Genomic DNA, 12,960 nt, shown 5'->3' on the forward strand with positions numbered 1-12,960 from the left:
ACCTGATAGAAATATAGTACTGAGTGCCCCACGTACAATCCTGCGTGCTTAAGGCTAAAGCTGAGTGAGACCCAATCCTGCCCTTAGGTGCTCACCTTCTAATGGGGGAGCCAGGGGCGTGGTAGGAGAGAGAGAGGGTCCCAGGTGCAGTGGGGCCAGGAACACAGGGATGCAGAAGCTCTCTCTTGACTGAAAGGGGAGGGCACCCCAGTAGAGGGAAGGGAACGGGTGGTAAACGGATGGTATGTGGCAGGAACTGAGCACCAGAGAGCAGAGTTCCAGGTGAGACCTGATGGGAGATGAGCATGCCAAGGTGGGCAGGGCCAAGTCAGAGAGGACCTGGTGTGCCAGGCCAGGGAGACATTCTCTAGGCAGGAGGGCCATGGAAGGGTGTTATGAAGCAAAGTGGCAAGCTCCTGAGGTGGTATGCTAGCTGTGAAGTTGCAGGACAAATTTGGGGAGCACAAGACAGAAGGCAGGAAAATCATTTGGGAGGCTATTTCTAGCCAAGGATGCTCTTGAAATACGGAACTATATATAGTAGAGGAGAGCAGATAGAGAGGAAGGAGGGATTCAAGGACCACTTAGGAAACAGCCTCCCAACACCGGGGCCCGGTTGACTGTCAGGGTGAGGCAGAGCTGGCCTGGGTGCCAAATGCGGAGAGGCAGGGATTGCCAGTCCTCTCCTATCAATGAGGAAACTAGTAGGAATAGACTGACTTGCCCAAAGCCACCCATTATAGTGTATCCACCCTAAACCGTAAAGGCCTAGCTGATGTCCACAGTGCCATGTTTCTCCTAACACCTCCCCAGTGGCCTCTCTCAGTCATCCCTTACGCCATAAGATGCTGCTACAAATTTTGGTCACTCTCTTTATACAGACAGAGTTCAAACCCATAAATGTATAACCGACTGCTTTATGATGCTTGCAGCCTGAGGTCCCTGGATGCCTATTGATCCGTGTAGGGGGCACCTGAGATACTTTGAACATTTCAAAGAGCCTAATGTAAATTGTGCATTTATTGACAATGAGATTGTGCAGGTTAACTAAAATGTCAAGCTTCTTTGCTTTGGAGTGGAATTATAACTTGGTACACTAATGCTGGTTATCTCATTGATCAGCTGTTCTCATTGGCGGTGCTCCCATCAGCTTGTCTTTGAATAATTAAAATGGGAAGATAAATCAATCATTGCTTAAATACACATTGTTGTTTGAACAATAGAACATGGGGTCTATGGGGAAATGCTAGAAGCAGTGGAAGGTGGTGAGAGTTTAGGTAGCATTGCCTTCAACTGTGGGCATTGGGGTTCAGTAGGACAGTGAAGGAGGAAGTGGTTGTCCTTTGCAGCCTCTCTGCTGGGGTTGGATGCATCCTACTCCCCCATACTGTGGTCAGGACACCCTGCTTAGACCCGAGTGCTCTGGGGAGTGCATCTTCCAAATGGCTGTGTCCTGCATTCTGGTCCAGCCCCTTCTTTTGCATCATAGTCCTGCTCCTCGATTCCTAATGTGATAATCCCTGTATCTGTTTGAATTCATGAGGATGTTATCCACTGCACAGCAAGGAGGCAGAACCAGCACACAACCTAGAAAGCCTTCAGCATTCAGTGAGTGAGTGAATGAAGAAGTCATTTACCCACTCCTTCGGTGAGCCATGCATAAGGCATTCTGCCAGGTGAGGAGAGCACGGGGCCACTACTGTGCAAGTCGGAGGGAGAGTGATCCTGCCTTTCCCTGTGTTGTGTACATGCATGCACCTGCGTAACAGCGATCATCTTGGAAGCAGGACTGCTATCCCAGTTACCTGAGGCAGGATTATCATCACTAACGTTTATTGAGCAGCGACTGTGCACAAGCCACTCGTTGGCTTAAAATTCAGCCCCTGCCCTCAGGGGCTTATAGTCAGGCTAGGAAGAGAGGACACATGCAGAAACAATTTTAAAAATACAGTAAGTGCCAAGATAGCAATAGAAACAGAAAGAGCTACTGGAGTTCAAAGTGAGCAGATCATTGAGGGCTGGCCTGGTTAGGAAGACCCTCAAGAAGAGCAACATGTGGACAAAGTTTGGAAGGATGGGTAGGATTGGATTCGGCAGAGAGGGGAGGGCATCCGGGCAGCAGGGATGGTGGGTGCAAAGTGTGCAGAGAAAAGGGGCCTGTGGTGTGCAGGTAGGAGGGAAAGGCAGGAGGATTTTAGGCACCTTTCAGCTCCCAATGTGGAGGCCGCGGCTGGTTCGGGTACATAGCGCTGGCCCTCCCCGGGTGTCTGGGTGTAGTGCTTAGAAAACAGGATTTGGGTGAAGCCACTATTTATAGAGGTTGGCCTTGCTTGTAGACCATCTCTGACACCATTTTTCCAGACACCTTCGAACAAATACCAATTTTAAAAAGCTGTCTTCTTTCTGGGGCCATTCCCAGGAATTGCCGCGTGCCTCCGCCCAACCTAAGAAGCACACCTTTGTGAGGGCATCCGACGCAGGCTCAGGGCGGCCCGCAGTGCGGCCCAGGAACAGGCTCCGCGAGGAGGCCAAGGACACTGAGTCACAGGCTCTGGGGATCTCCCTCTCAGCTGACACACCTCCCCTGCCCACCCCGCAGGAAGTTGTGCAACATCACATATTTCTGGCAAACCAGGAACAAGGTGGCTCTTAAGAATTGAAGTTCCAGTCCACAATAGTGTGAGCTCCTGTCCCCTGTCCCTCTGTCCCCAAAGTCTCATCCCATGTTGAGAGGCACTTTGTTTTTATAGTCAGAAACAAGTTCCTGCTACTCTGCTGAGGTTCCCGAGAACGGGGCACTGGGCCTCCACGGCCAATGAGGGCCCGTTCGGTGGTGGTGATGGTGTTCAGCGGGGAGGGGAGGGGAGGGTTCCTCCAGCAGCTCTGCTTCTGGAAGAGCCTCTGTCCTCCCAGGGAGAGCGGCCGCAAGCGTTTACTCAGGGGGCTCAGTAAGGCTCCCCCACCAATCTGATGGTTGGCTTTGTTTATAGGAGGAATGAGATTCCTCATTCATCTCTGCCCGGCGAGTCAATGCTACAGCAGCCTAAGTTCCTTACCAGATTAGAGAAAGTATGGCCATACGTATTTAGACTATTGCTATTTTTCCTTTAAAACAAACAAACAAAAACTAAGAACAACTTCTATGCCCAATAAGTGTGGCCCCTCCACAGAATTCCCAGGCTTCCAGACCCTCTGAGGAAACAACAGTGATGCCTTATTGTTTTACAATCACATTTTGTTTGGGATTTTAAATGGTGCCCCCGTCTGATCATCTATTTCCCCAAATCGGGGCTGTTTTAAAAATCAATCCATTCTCAACCAAGATGATGATCTGTTGCCCGGAGAGCTGCCAAAAGACTGCATCCAGACACCATGGACCATTCCCACAGAAAAGGGCTAAGCACGCGGTTTGCGAGAGTGGCCCCTCTGCAGGGAAGGGTTACCCACCAGGAAAATGCCTCTGCGGGTCATAAAATGCATTGGGCTGCGTAAGTTCTGGTGTGTAAACTAAAATAATCAGTCACGTTACTTTATAGTCACACCTCGTACTGTCGTCGTGGAAAATCAATAAAGCGAGGGGAAGGCTAGGGATATTGTGCATAACTGTTGAAAGGAGTGAAAACAAAAAAAAAAGTAATATTCTGTGAAAATGGTCCTCGAGGAAGCACAGACCTCGTTTTCATAAGCAGGCTCGATTTCATCTCCAAGCTCATCACCGAGTTATTAAACCAAAGTGCCCATCATATCCCAGACGAAAGTACAAAAACATAAAAGCGGGAAGTAGCACGCACCCTTCCCCGGAGGCGCTGGGGCGCTGGAAATTACCCACGGCCTTTAACATTATTTCTAAAATGCGTCCACTACTCACACTCTTAATGCTTCGTTCCATCAAACGTTCCAAACCCTGGTGTGGCCTTCGCCTGTGATACTGCTCCACCTGAAACTGTCTCCCTCTACTCTCTTCCAAGTCACTTCCTCCCTGCATTTCAGGACCCAGCCCGGGACCCTTCTGCTTCCCAAAGCCACCCCCGACTGGCTGGCGACACAGAACAGCCGAGGGACTGGCATAGGGAGGCGAGAAGCAAGAGGTCACGCACAAAGCCGCTGCGGGGCCCCTGGGAGTTGCTTTGTGGGCGCATTTCCAGGCTCCTGGGACACCGTCAGGGCCGCAGGAAGCGCCGCTGGAGATGAGCAGGGCAGCCAGGCGGAAGAGGGGGCAGACACCAGTGGATCGCGTGTGTTTTCTGACTCGCTTCGCCGGCAGCAGGTAGGCTCAGCACAGACCTGCCCGCGTGAGAGCATCAACAGATGAAACAGTCCTGCAGCCTAGACCTGGCGGCCTCGGGGGTCACCTAGGCCAGCTGCCCTCGCCACGCGAGGAGCGCTGCGGCAGTTCCTGATGGACGCCGAGGGGCACTCACAAGTCCCCAGGCCATTGCCGGACAGCTGCGGTTATTCGTTTCCTTTGATGTTGAACTAGTGCCAGCCCCACACATTGGCCCGACTTTGCCCTCTAGACTCTGTGCCCTCTACGCCCTGAAAAACACCATCAACCTGGAGCCTGGGAGCTGGCAGAGGGATCATGCCCATGTTTTACTCCTCTGTCCAGCAGCCCCTCATTTCCAGCAGCTGGGCAGCTGCCTGACTGCTGACACGACTGACCACTCTTTCCAAGAAAACACCCCAGGCGGTCTCCACTGCCCTTCTCACTATGGCCACGCGCGGCGCTCCTTAATTAAATAAGCTCAGGAGACCCTGAGTTAAATAAAGTTAAACAGATTTCTTTGCCATGGAACCTTTCAGGGCCTTTGACTTGCTGTGAATCGCCAAGAAAGGCCTTGCCCGTCATTATATGTAACCTCACAAACATTTTTAGGAGCAGAACTTGGGAAATGGTGATCAAACTGATCTTCACTCTGCAAATACCCACTCAGTGGCTGGGTGTCCCTCCCTCTGCCTCTGGTTATACCGGGGACACCTCGGTGGCTCCCCTGCTCTGCCCAGCTCAAGGTTTCTCAGCTGGCTCCCATGTTCTATCCGAGTGGGTTTCCCCCAGCTTCATTGATATCTGATTGACAAATAGAAATTGTATATCTTTAAGGTGTACAACTTGGTGTTGTCATATATATATATATATATATATATATATATATATGCCTTGTGTAATGATTATCACAATCAAGCTAATTTACATATCCATCACCTCGCCTAGTTACCATTTGTGTGTTGGTAAGAACACTTATGATTTACAAATCTTTGCAACTTTCAAGTATCATACATTATTATTTGCTATAGTTATCATGTTGTACAATAGATCTCTAGAACTTATTTATCTTATAACTGAAAATTTGTATCCTTTGACCAACATCTCCCTATTCCCCCCACCCTCCAGCCCCTGACAACCACCATTCTGTTCTCGACTTCAATGAATTTGACTGTTTTAGATTCCACATATAAGTGATATGCAGTATTTGTGTCTGGCTTGTTTCACTTAGCATAATGTCCTCCAAGTTCATCCACATTGTCATAAATCACAGGATTTCCTTCTTTTTGAAGGCTAAATAATGCATATATATATATATGTATGTATATATACATATATAAATATATATACATCTATATAAATATATATATATACATCTATATAAATATATATATCACAACCTCTTTATCCATTCATCCATTGATGGACACTTAGATTATTTCCATATCTTGGCTATTGTGAATAATGTGCAGTGAACAGGGGTGCAGATATCTCTTGAAGATCCTGAATTCATTTTCTTTGGATATATACTAAGAAGTGGAATTGCTGGATCATATGGTAGTTCTAGTTTTAATTTTTTTAGGACCTCCCATACTGTTTTCCATAATGGCTGCACCAATCTATATTCCCACCAACCGTGCACGAGGGTTCCCTTTGTTCTACATCCTAGGCAACAATTATTATCTCCTATTGATGACAGCCATCCTAACAGGTTGGAGGTGATATCTTGTTGTGGCTTTGATTTGCATTTCTCTGATGATTAGTAAGGTTGAACACCTTTTAATATAACTGTTGGCCATTAGTATATCTTCTTTGGGAAAATGTCTATTGAGATCCTTCGCCCATTTTTTTATTTTTTTGTTTGCCTGTTTGCTATTGCGTTGCATGAGTTCCGTCTGTAATTTGGGTTTTAACCCCTTATGAGGTATATGGTTTGCAAATAGTTTCTTCCAGGCTGTAGTTTGCATTTTTATTTTGTTGATTGTTTCCTTTGCTGTGCAGAAGCTCTTTAATTTGTTGTAGTCCCACTTATTTTTCTTCTTTTGTTGCCTGTGCTTCTTGTGTCATATTCAAAAAATGATTACCAAGACCACTGCCAAGGGACTTTCCCTTTATGTTTTCTTTAGAAGTTTCAGTTTCAGGTCTTACATTTAAGTCTTTAATCCATTGCAAGTTAATTTTTCTGTATGGTAAAAGATAAGGATTCAATTTCATTCTTTTGCATATGTTTATCCACTTTTCCCAGCATCATTTATTGAAGAGAGTATCCCTTCCCCATTGTGTATTCTTGGCTTTTTTGTCAAAAATTAATTTACTGTATATCCATCAGTTTATTTCTAAATGCTTTATTCTGATCCATTGATCTATGTGTTTTTTTAAATGCCAGTATCAGACTGTTTTGACTACTATAGCTTTATACTGTAGTTTGAAATCAGGAAGTGGAGTGCATTTGCAGTCTTTTATGGTTCCATACAAATTTCAGGGTTTTGTTTTTTTTTTCTATTTCTGTGGAATATGCCATTGGAATTTTGATAGGAATTGCATGGAATCTGTAGATGACTTTACGTAGTGTGGACATTTTGACAATATTAATTCTGATTCAGGAACAGGATATCTTTCCATTTCTTTGTGTCTGCTTCATCTTTTACCTCCTTGGCTAAATTTATTCCTATTTTACTTTGTTTGATGCTATTGTAAATGGGATTGTTTTCTTTATTTCTTTTTCAGATAGTTTATTGTAAGTATATAGAAACGTAACTGATTTTTATGTTGATTTTGTATCCCACTATTGTATTGAAATTGTTAATTAATTCTAACAGTTTTTTGTGGAGTCTTTAGGAATATATATATATACACACATACATGTACATACACACACACACACACACACACACACACACACACTAGAGGCCCAATGTACGAAATTTGTGCAAGAGGCTTGTCCCTCGCAGCCCTGGCTGCCTCAGCCTTCACAGCAGCCCTGGCTTCCTTGCAGCCCTGCAGCCCGCCCCCTGCCCACTGGTCATTCCAGAAGATTGTTCCACCATCTGGTCTAATTAGCTTATTAACTCTTTATTATATAGGATGTATATATATATATATATATATATATATATATATATATACACTGAGTGGCCAGATTATTATGATCTCTGAACACATAATAACCTGGCCACTCAGTGTATATCCTATTTAATAAAAGGCTAATATGCAAATTGTCCCCTCAACCAGGAGTTCGACCAGCAGGCAGGCCAGCCAACCGCCCATGTCCCCTCCCCCTGGCCAGGCTGGCCGGACCCCACCCATGCACGAATTCATGCACCGGCCTCTAATATATATATTAGAGATCATAATAATCTGCCCACTCAGTGTGTGTGTGTGTGTGTGTGTGTGTGTGTGTGTGTGTGTGTGTATACACACACATTCGTGGGATCTGCAAACAGAGACAGTTTTACTTCTTCCTTTCCAATTTAGAGGGCTATTATTTCTTTTTCTTGCCTAATTGCTTTGACTAGGACTTCCAATACTATGTTAAATAAAAGTGGTGAGAATGGGCATCCTTGTCTTGTTCCTGATCTTATCGGAAAAGCTTTCAACTTTTCACTGTTGAGTATGATGTCAGCTGTCGGCTTGTCATATATGCCCTTTACTATGCTGAGGAACATTCCTTCAATACCTGGTTGGTTGACCGTTTTTATCATGAAAGGAAGTTGAATTTTTGTCACATGTTTTTATTGCATCTATTGAGGTGATCATGTGATTTTTATACTTGTTATGTTAATGTGGTATATCACATTTATTGATTTGTGAATGTTGAACCATCTTTGCATCCCAGGGAGCAATGGTGTCTTTTCAATATGCTCTGGGACCAGGTGTGGGTCTGGAATTAGAATCCAGTTCTCCCACATGTAGAGCAAGCTGTCTGAGAAAGAAATTCTCAGGTATAGTGATAGGCATTTCCGTTATGGTCTTAAGTCTTAATAATCACCCATCACATTTTACTTTAACCTGGTCTCAGACTGAGACTTGACCAGAACACTAACTCACCCTGATTCCTAATTTAACGTCTGTTTGATCTGTACCTCTGGTCTTGGGATCCTGAACCTTAAATGCAGCTCGGCACTGAAAGCCCTTCCATCTTCCCAAGGGCTCTTCTCAGCCTCCACCACAGGCATATATATATATTCACTTGTTTTAACTGCTTAGCTACTTAGTGGAACAGCCTCCATTCACCTTTCTCACTGCATCATCAGCCAAGACTCTCCCATGACTCCAAATCGCCCTGTACATTTTACTCTACGGGTAGAAATAGTGAGATTACCATCCCCAAATCTCCATGCCCAAAGTATAAAACCTCCATGCCCAAAGCTTTCCTCTTCACAATTGGAGAGAAGCAATTTCCTACTCTTTTTGGTCAAGTTTCTCTCTCTCTCTCTCTTTTTTTAATCCAGCTATTCATACTCATTCAAGCATTATGGAAGATTCTAAAAGACTAGGAGAAGAAATAAAAATCACCCATAATCCCAGCACCAAAAGAAGCCCACTATTAATATTTGGGCTATCTCCTATACTCTTTCTTAAAGAATAAAGAAATCTTTATAACAGGAATCCAGCTGCCAGTTCTTAGGTGTGCTTGAGAGTTTAAAAGCACTAGGAGTCAAGGCTGCCTCTAGCAATATTCAACTCATGCAACTTATTTCTTATACGTCAAATCTCTTCCAGGAGTAAGAATTTAAAACAGTTTTATACAGAAATCTTAAGATGCTTCTCACATGTGTTAATCACCTTTGCTGTGCTTCATGTACTTCTAGCTCATAGATTCTACACCCCCAGCTCTGTCTCCCACCCCAGTGGAGTGGCCCTGGTCTCCTTATACCCCAATTCACGCTGCTCAGCCATCTACCTGCCAATGTGAATGATCCTCATTGAAAAATCATGTCAAGTGCAGTTTTGGGAAAACTATTAAAATATACTATGCCTATTTTACAATGCACTCTTTTTGAATGAAATGAACTATTTTGTCTTCTTCTTTTCAAATTCGCACATACACTTAATAACTAAGACGTGTTCATTTATTACGTACATGCCATGGTCTCTACTCTACAAGGTGTGTGTGTGGGGGGGTGCGGGGGGGGGGAGCTACAAGGACAGTCCACCTGCAACAATTAGAAAAGTGATCACCAAGTAGGTACGAAGTGAAAATACAGTAGGCTTTCAGGAAAGGGGCTGGTTCATGTGGCCAAAAGATTTACGCTGAGCTGTGAGGGCTAAGAGTCGAACCAGCAAGAAAAATACCAGCAGAGATTAGACGCTGGAATTAGCCTTCAGCCAACATTTATTAGGTGCCAAGCTCAAGCCAGGCATGTGAAAGAGAGGAGATGAGAGGGATGATAAAAGCAGCACTGAGTGGGGGCTTGTATGTGCCTCGGGCAACCCCAGGAAAAGCTTCCCTGAGGAGATGCCCCGGAGCTTAGCATTGAAGAGAAGAGAAGATGGGCATCCGAGCATGGGGGCCAACCAGGGCAAAGGCCCACAGCAGCGTGTCCCTTCAGAGAACCATGAACAGCACAGGACGTCGGGGGACAGACCAGATGAGGCCACTGAAGGATGCGAGAGCCAAGCCCTGAGTCCTGGACGCTGGGCTGATAAATGTGTCCTTCTTAACTTTCCCCCGTTAAACCAAATGCTAGCAGAACATCTGTGCCATGGACAGAAGTTTCCAGAATTGTAATGAGATATGAGACCTCACCCCTACCTGGGAGGAACTTGCCGGCTGGTTGAAGAGGCAAGAAACTATCCTGGTGTCCCTCATAATTTTACCTTCTCAGAGTTTAGTGTAGGTTCTCCATTGCGATCTTACGTGGCCAATGGCAGGTGTCGCTCTGAAAGGAGAGACTAAGGAGCTGAAATATTCAGGACGTGCCACACTCCTCGAATTCTCCTCAGGCGAGATGGCTGTGAGCGTCTCTCTCACATGCACCCTTTTAAGAAAATGAAGCTGGGGAGACCCCACTTCATTCAAGCTGCTGTCTGTGGCTCAGTGGCTTCCTAGAACCTTGCCTGGAAGAGAAAGGTCGACAGGCCAAGGTGGTTTCCTGGAGCCGAATCAAGGGATAGACTCAAGGGCACCAGAGCCACAGCCAAGGCTCCTCCCTCCTGCTACTCCTCTCCTTCTGGAATATTCTCTCCAGACATTGAGCTTACCCCAGGACCTCCATATGCCCCCTGCCATGGGATCCTGTCCAGACTTCCTGTTTCCTGACCTTGCCCTGGGGCCTCACTCCACGCCTGGCACACATGAACAGATCAATGAATGCTTTTGCGATAACAGGTGGAAGTCAGCTCTCCCCTCCTATTCACCACCTCTGCTTCATGCTTTTATCTAATCTTGTCTCTGACCCAGGTTATTAATCTGGCCCCGGGAATAGATTACACACGCACAGCTGCCTTGCTGAATAGTGCGGTGTTATTGACCGTGACTCTCTGATGTATGCTGATTACAGTTACAGCAGCTTATGGTGAGGACACATGCCCCTTTCTGTGACCAGAGCAACATTAATGTATGCGGTTCATTCATTTATCAAGGCCATAAGTCAGGCACTGAGCTTGGCATAAGAATACAGAAATGAAAACAACACACCAACGACAGCCACAGACATGTAGGGAAGTATCCTATATGATAAAAGGCTAATATGCAAATTGTCCCCTCGACCGAGAGTTCAACCAGGAGTTCGACCAGGGGGCTGCCCTCGGCCCCTCCCCTCAGCCAGCCCTGCCCCTGATCACCCATCCCCACCCCCGCCCCACCGGGATCAGGCCAGGCCAGCCGGACCCCACCCATGCATGAATTCATGCACTGGGCCTCTAGTATAATATAAACATTGATGCCATGAGACCACCTGGAGGACTCAGGTGGGACATGCTTTGAGAGCCACAATCAGAGCCTAGCTGTTCATGAGAAATTAATATTAATAAGTAATTTAAAATATGCCTAAAGCACCAAAGACTTACTCTCCTCTGCATTTAGGTTGCATCAGTGTCAGTTCATTAGAGTGGCTGACATCTACTAAGTAAGCACCCTCCCCTGTGCCAGGTGCTGTGCTGTGTGCGTCACTGAGCGTGGAAAGATAAGATGGATTAATGGGGCGGGGGAGGGGGGGTGGCTACCTTTTGCATGTGGCTGGTCCCAGGGCAAGATAAGCTACGCTGCCATAGAGAAGTTCAAAAGATAATGAAACCAGTTGAAAAGCAAAACAGCACTGGGCTGAAGCTGCCTTTCAGAGCCAGTTCTCAAGAAGTAATTTCATCATCACAGAACATCAAACGTGAGTCCCGTTTTCAACTATGCAAATTCCAAAAGAATAATACCTCACATTTGCATAATGTTTGATGCTTCTGAAAGTGCTTTCCCAGTTATTAATCTAGAGGAGGCTTTATTACCACCGGAAACATAAATTGAAATTCTGCTCAAACCCAAGGTCCCCATTATTTTTTCCACCTTCCCCTCAAACCCCAGAGCTGCCTAAATCCAGGTGCTTATGACTGACAGGTGGATATGCATAGTGCTGCCCGGCGTGGGGCCTGGATTGAGCCAGACGTCGGAAACCCTGTTGAACTAACACTACACGGGAGCTGCTCCCAGGTCACATCTGAGATCCTTGCAGGGCCCCAGACTTGGTGGCTACAGAGTGTGCTATGCTCGTAGGGACCCGTTCTCTTTTATCAAATATTAGAAAACAAGGGAATTAGTTCCACCACTTTGTCCTTAAACCTCCAGAAGTCCCCATCAGTGACTGCCCGCAGGGTAGCCCCCGATGCCAGAGAGCTCCCACATCCTTTCTGGTTTTAGCGTAACATGAACCAAGGGGCCGATAGTGCTGTACAGCCAAGGCGGGGACAGGATCTTAGAAACGCAAGGTGAGAAGACAGGACGGGGTGCGAGGAAATACTTCTCCCCAAACCTTTCCAATTTGTTTCCTTTTCCATCGCTCTCAGACTTAATTACGGTCAGCGTTCTCAGTGACTGACCCCCCCAGCCTTTTCTGACACCGCAATCTCATGCATCTTCGCAAAAGATTAACCCGACTGTTTGCCTTCCATTCTGAAGCTGTGTTAATACTCAACTCCTTCCAGATTAGAAAAGAAGGAAAACACACTCCTGCGTCCCCACCCGGCTCCAGCAGGGCTCCAGGGCTGCCGTCTCTGAGCCGCACTTACCACTTCAGGAGGGCCAAGAGGACCACTGCCAGGGTCACCGTCAGCACGGGGCCGCTCACTTCCAGGCTGAGGAACCCCCAGCCTTCCATCGCTCCTCTGAGACCCTCGGGGGTGTCCTGCCGAGGGATGAGGCGTCTAATGGTCCTGCCGTTACAGGAATCACGCTCTGCAGATGGAAGAAGGAAGAGGCAACCGAGAAAACATCACACGGAGTGGGTCCCCAGAATGTGCTCGTTCTCACAGTGTCTCCTTATAAAGAGGAAGGAAGAGGAGGGAAAAACAAAGGGTTTCTGTGTAAGGCAATGAATCAGCAACTTCATTTTCTTGATGACTGTACTGTCAATAAACATTTACGTTAAATTCCCCGGGAACCGGCAGCAGAGCTGGCCCCATGTTGGCTGAGAAACAAATTGGTTCAACCACGGATTTCTACTCTGAGGAGTGGTCCTTAAAGAAAGACTCCTCTCAAAAAAAAAATT

General features: G+C 46.3%; 1 protein-coding gene across 1 annotated transcript in view; it reads right to left on the reverse strand.

Moving 5' to 3' along the window:
- The window catches only part of TBXAS1 (thromboxane A synthase 1), a 149,056-nt gene extending 136,339 nt beyond the window's left edge, over positions 1 to 12,717 (reverse strand). Inside the window, exon 1 of the mRNA XM_008150476.3 lies at positions 12,482 to 12,717. Coding sequence (XP_008148698.2) covers positions 12,482 to 12,570 — 89 coding nt within the window. The 5' untranslated portion in view covers positions 12,571 to 12,717. The remainder of the gene's footprint in view (positions 1 to 12,481) is intronic.
- Positions 12,718 to 12,960: the final 243 nt, after the last annotated feature.

The sequence above is a fragment of the Eptesicus fuscus genome, chromosome 14 (assembly GCF_027574615.1).
Source record: "Eptesicus fuscus isolate TK198812 chromosome 14, DD_ASM_mEF_20220401, whole genome shotgun sequence".
Classification (NCBI taxonomy): domain Eukaryota; kingdom Metazoa; phylum Chordata; class Mammalia; order Chiroptera; family Vespertilionidae; genus Eptesicus; species Eptesicus fuscus.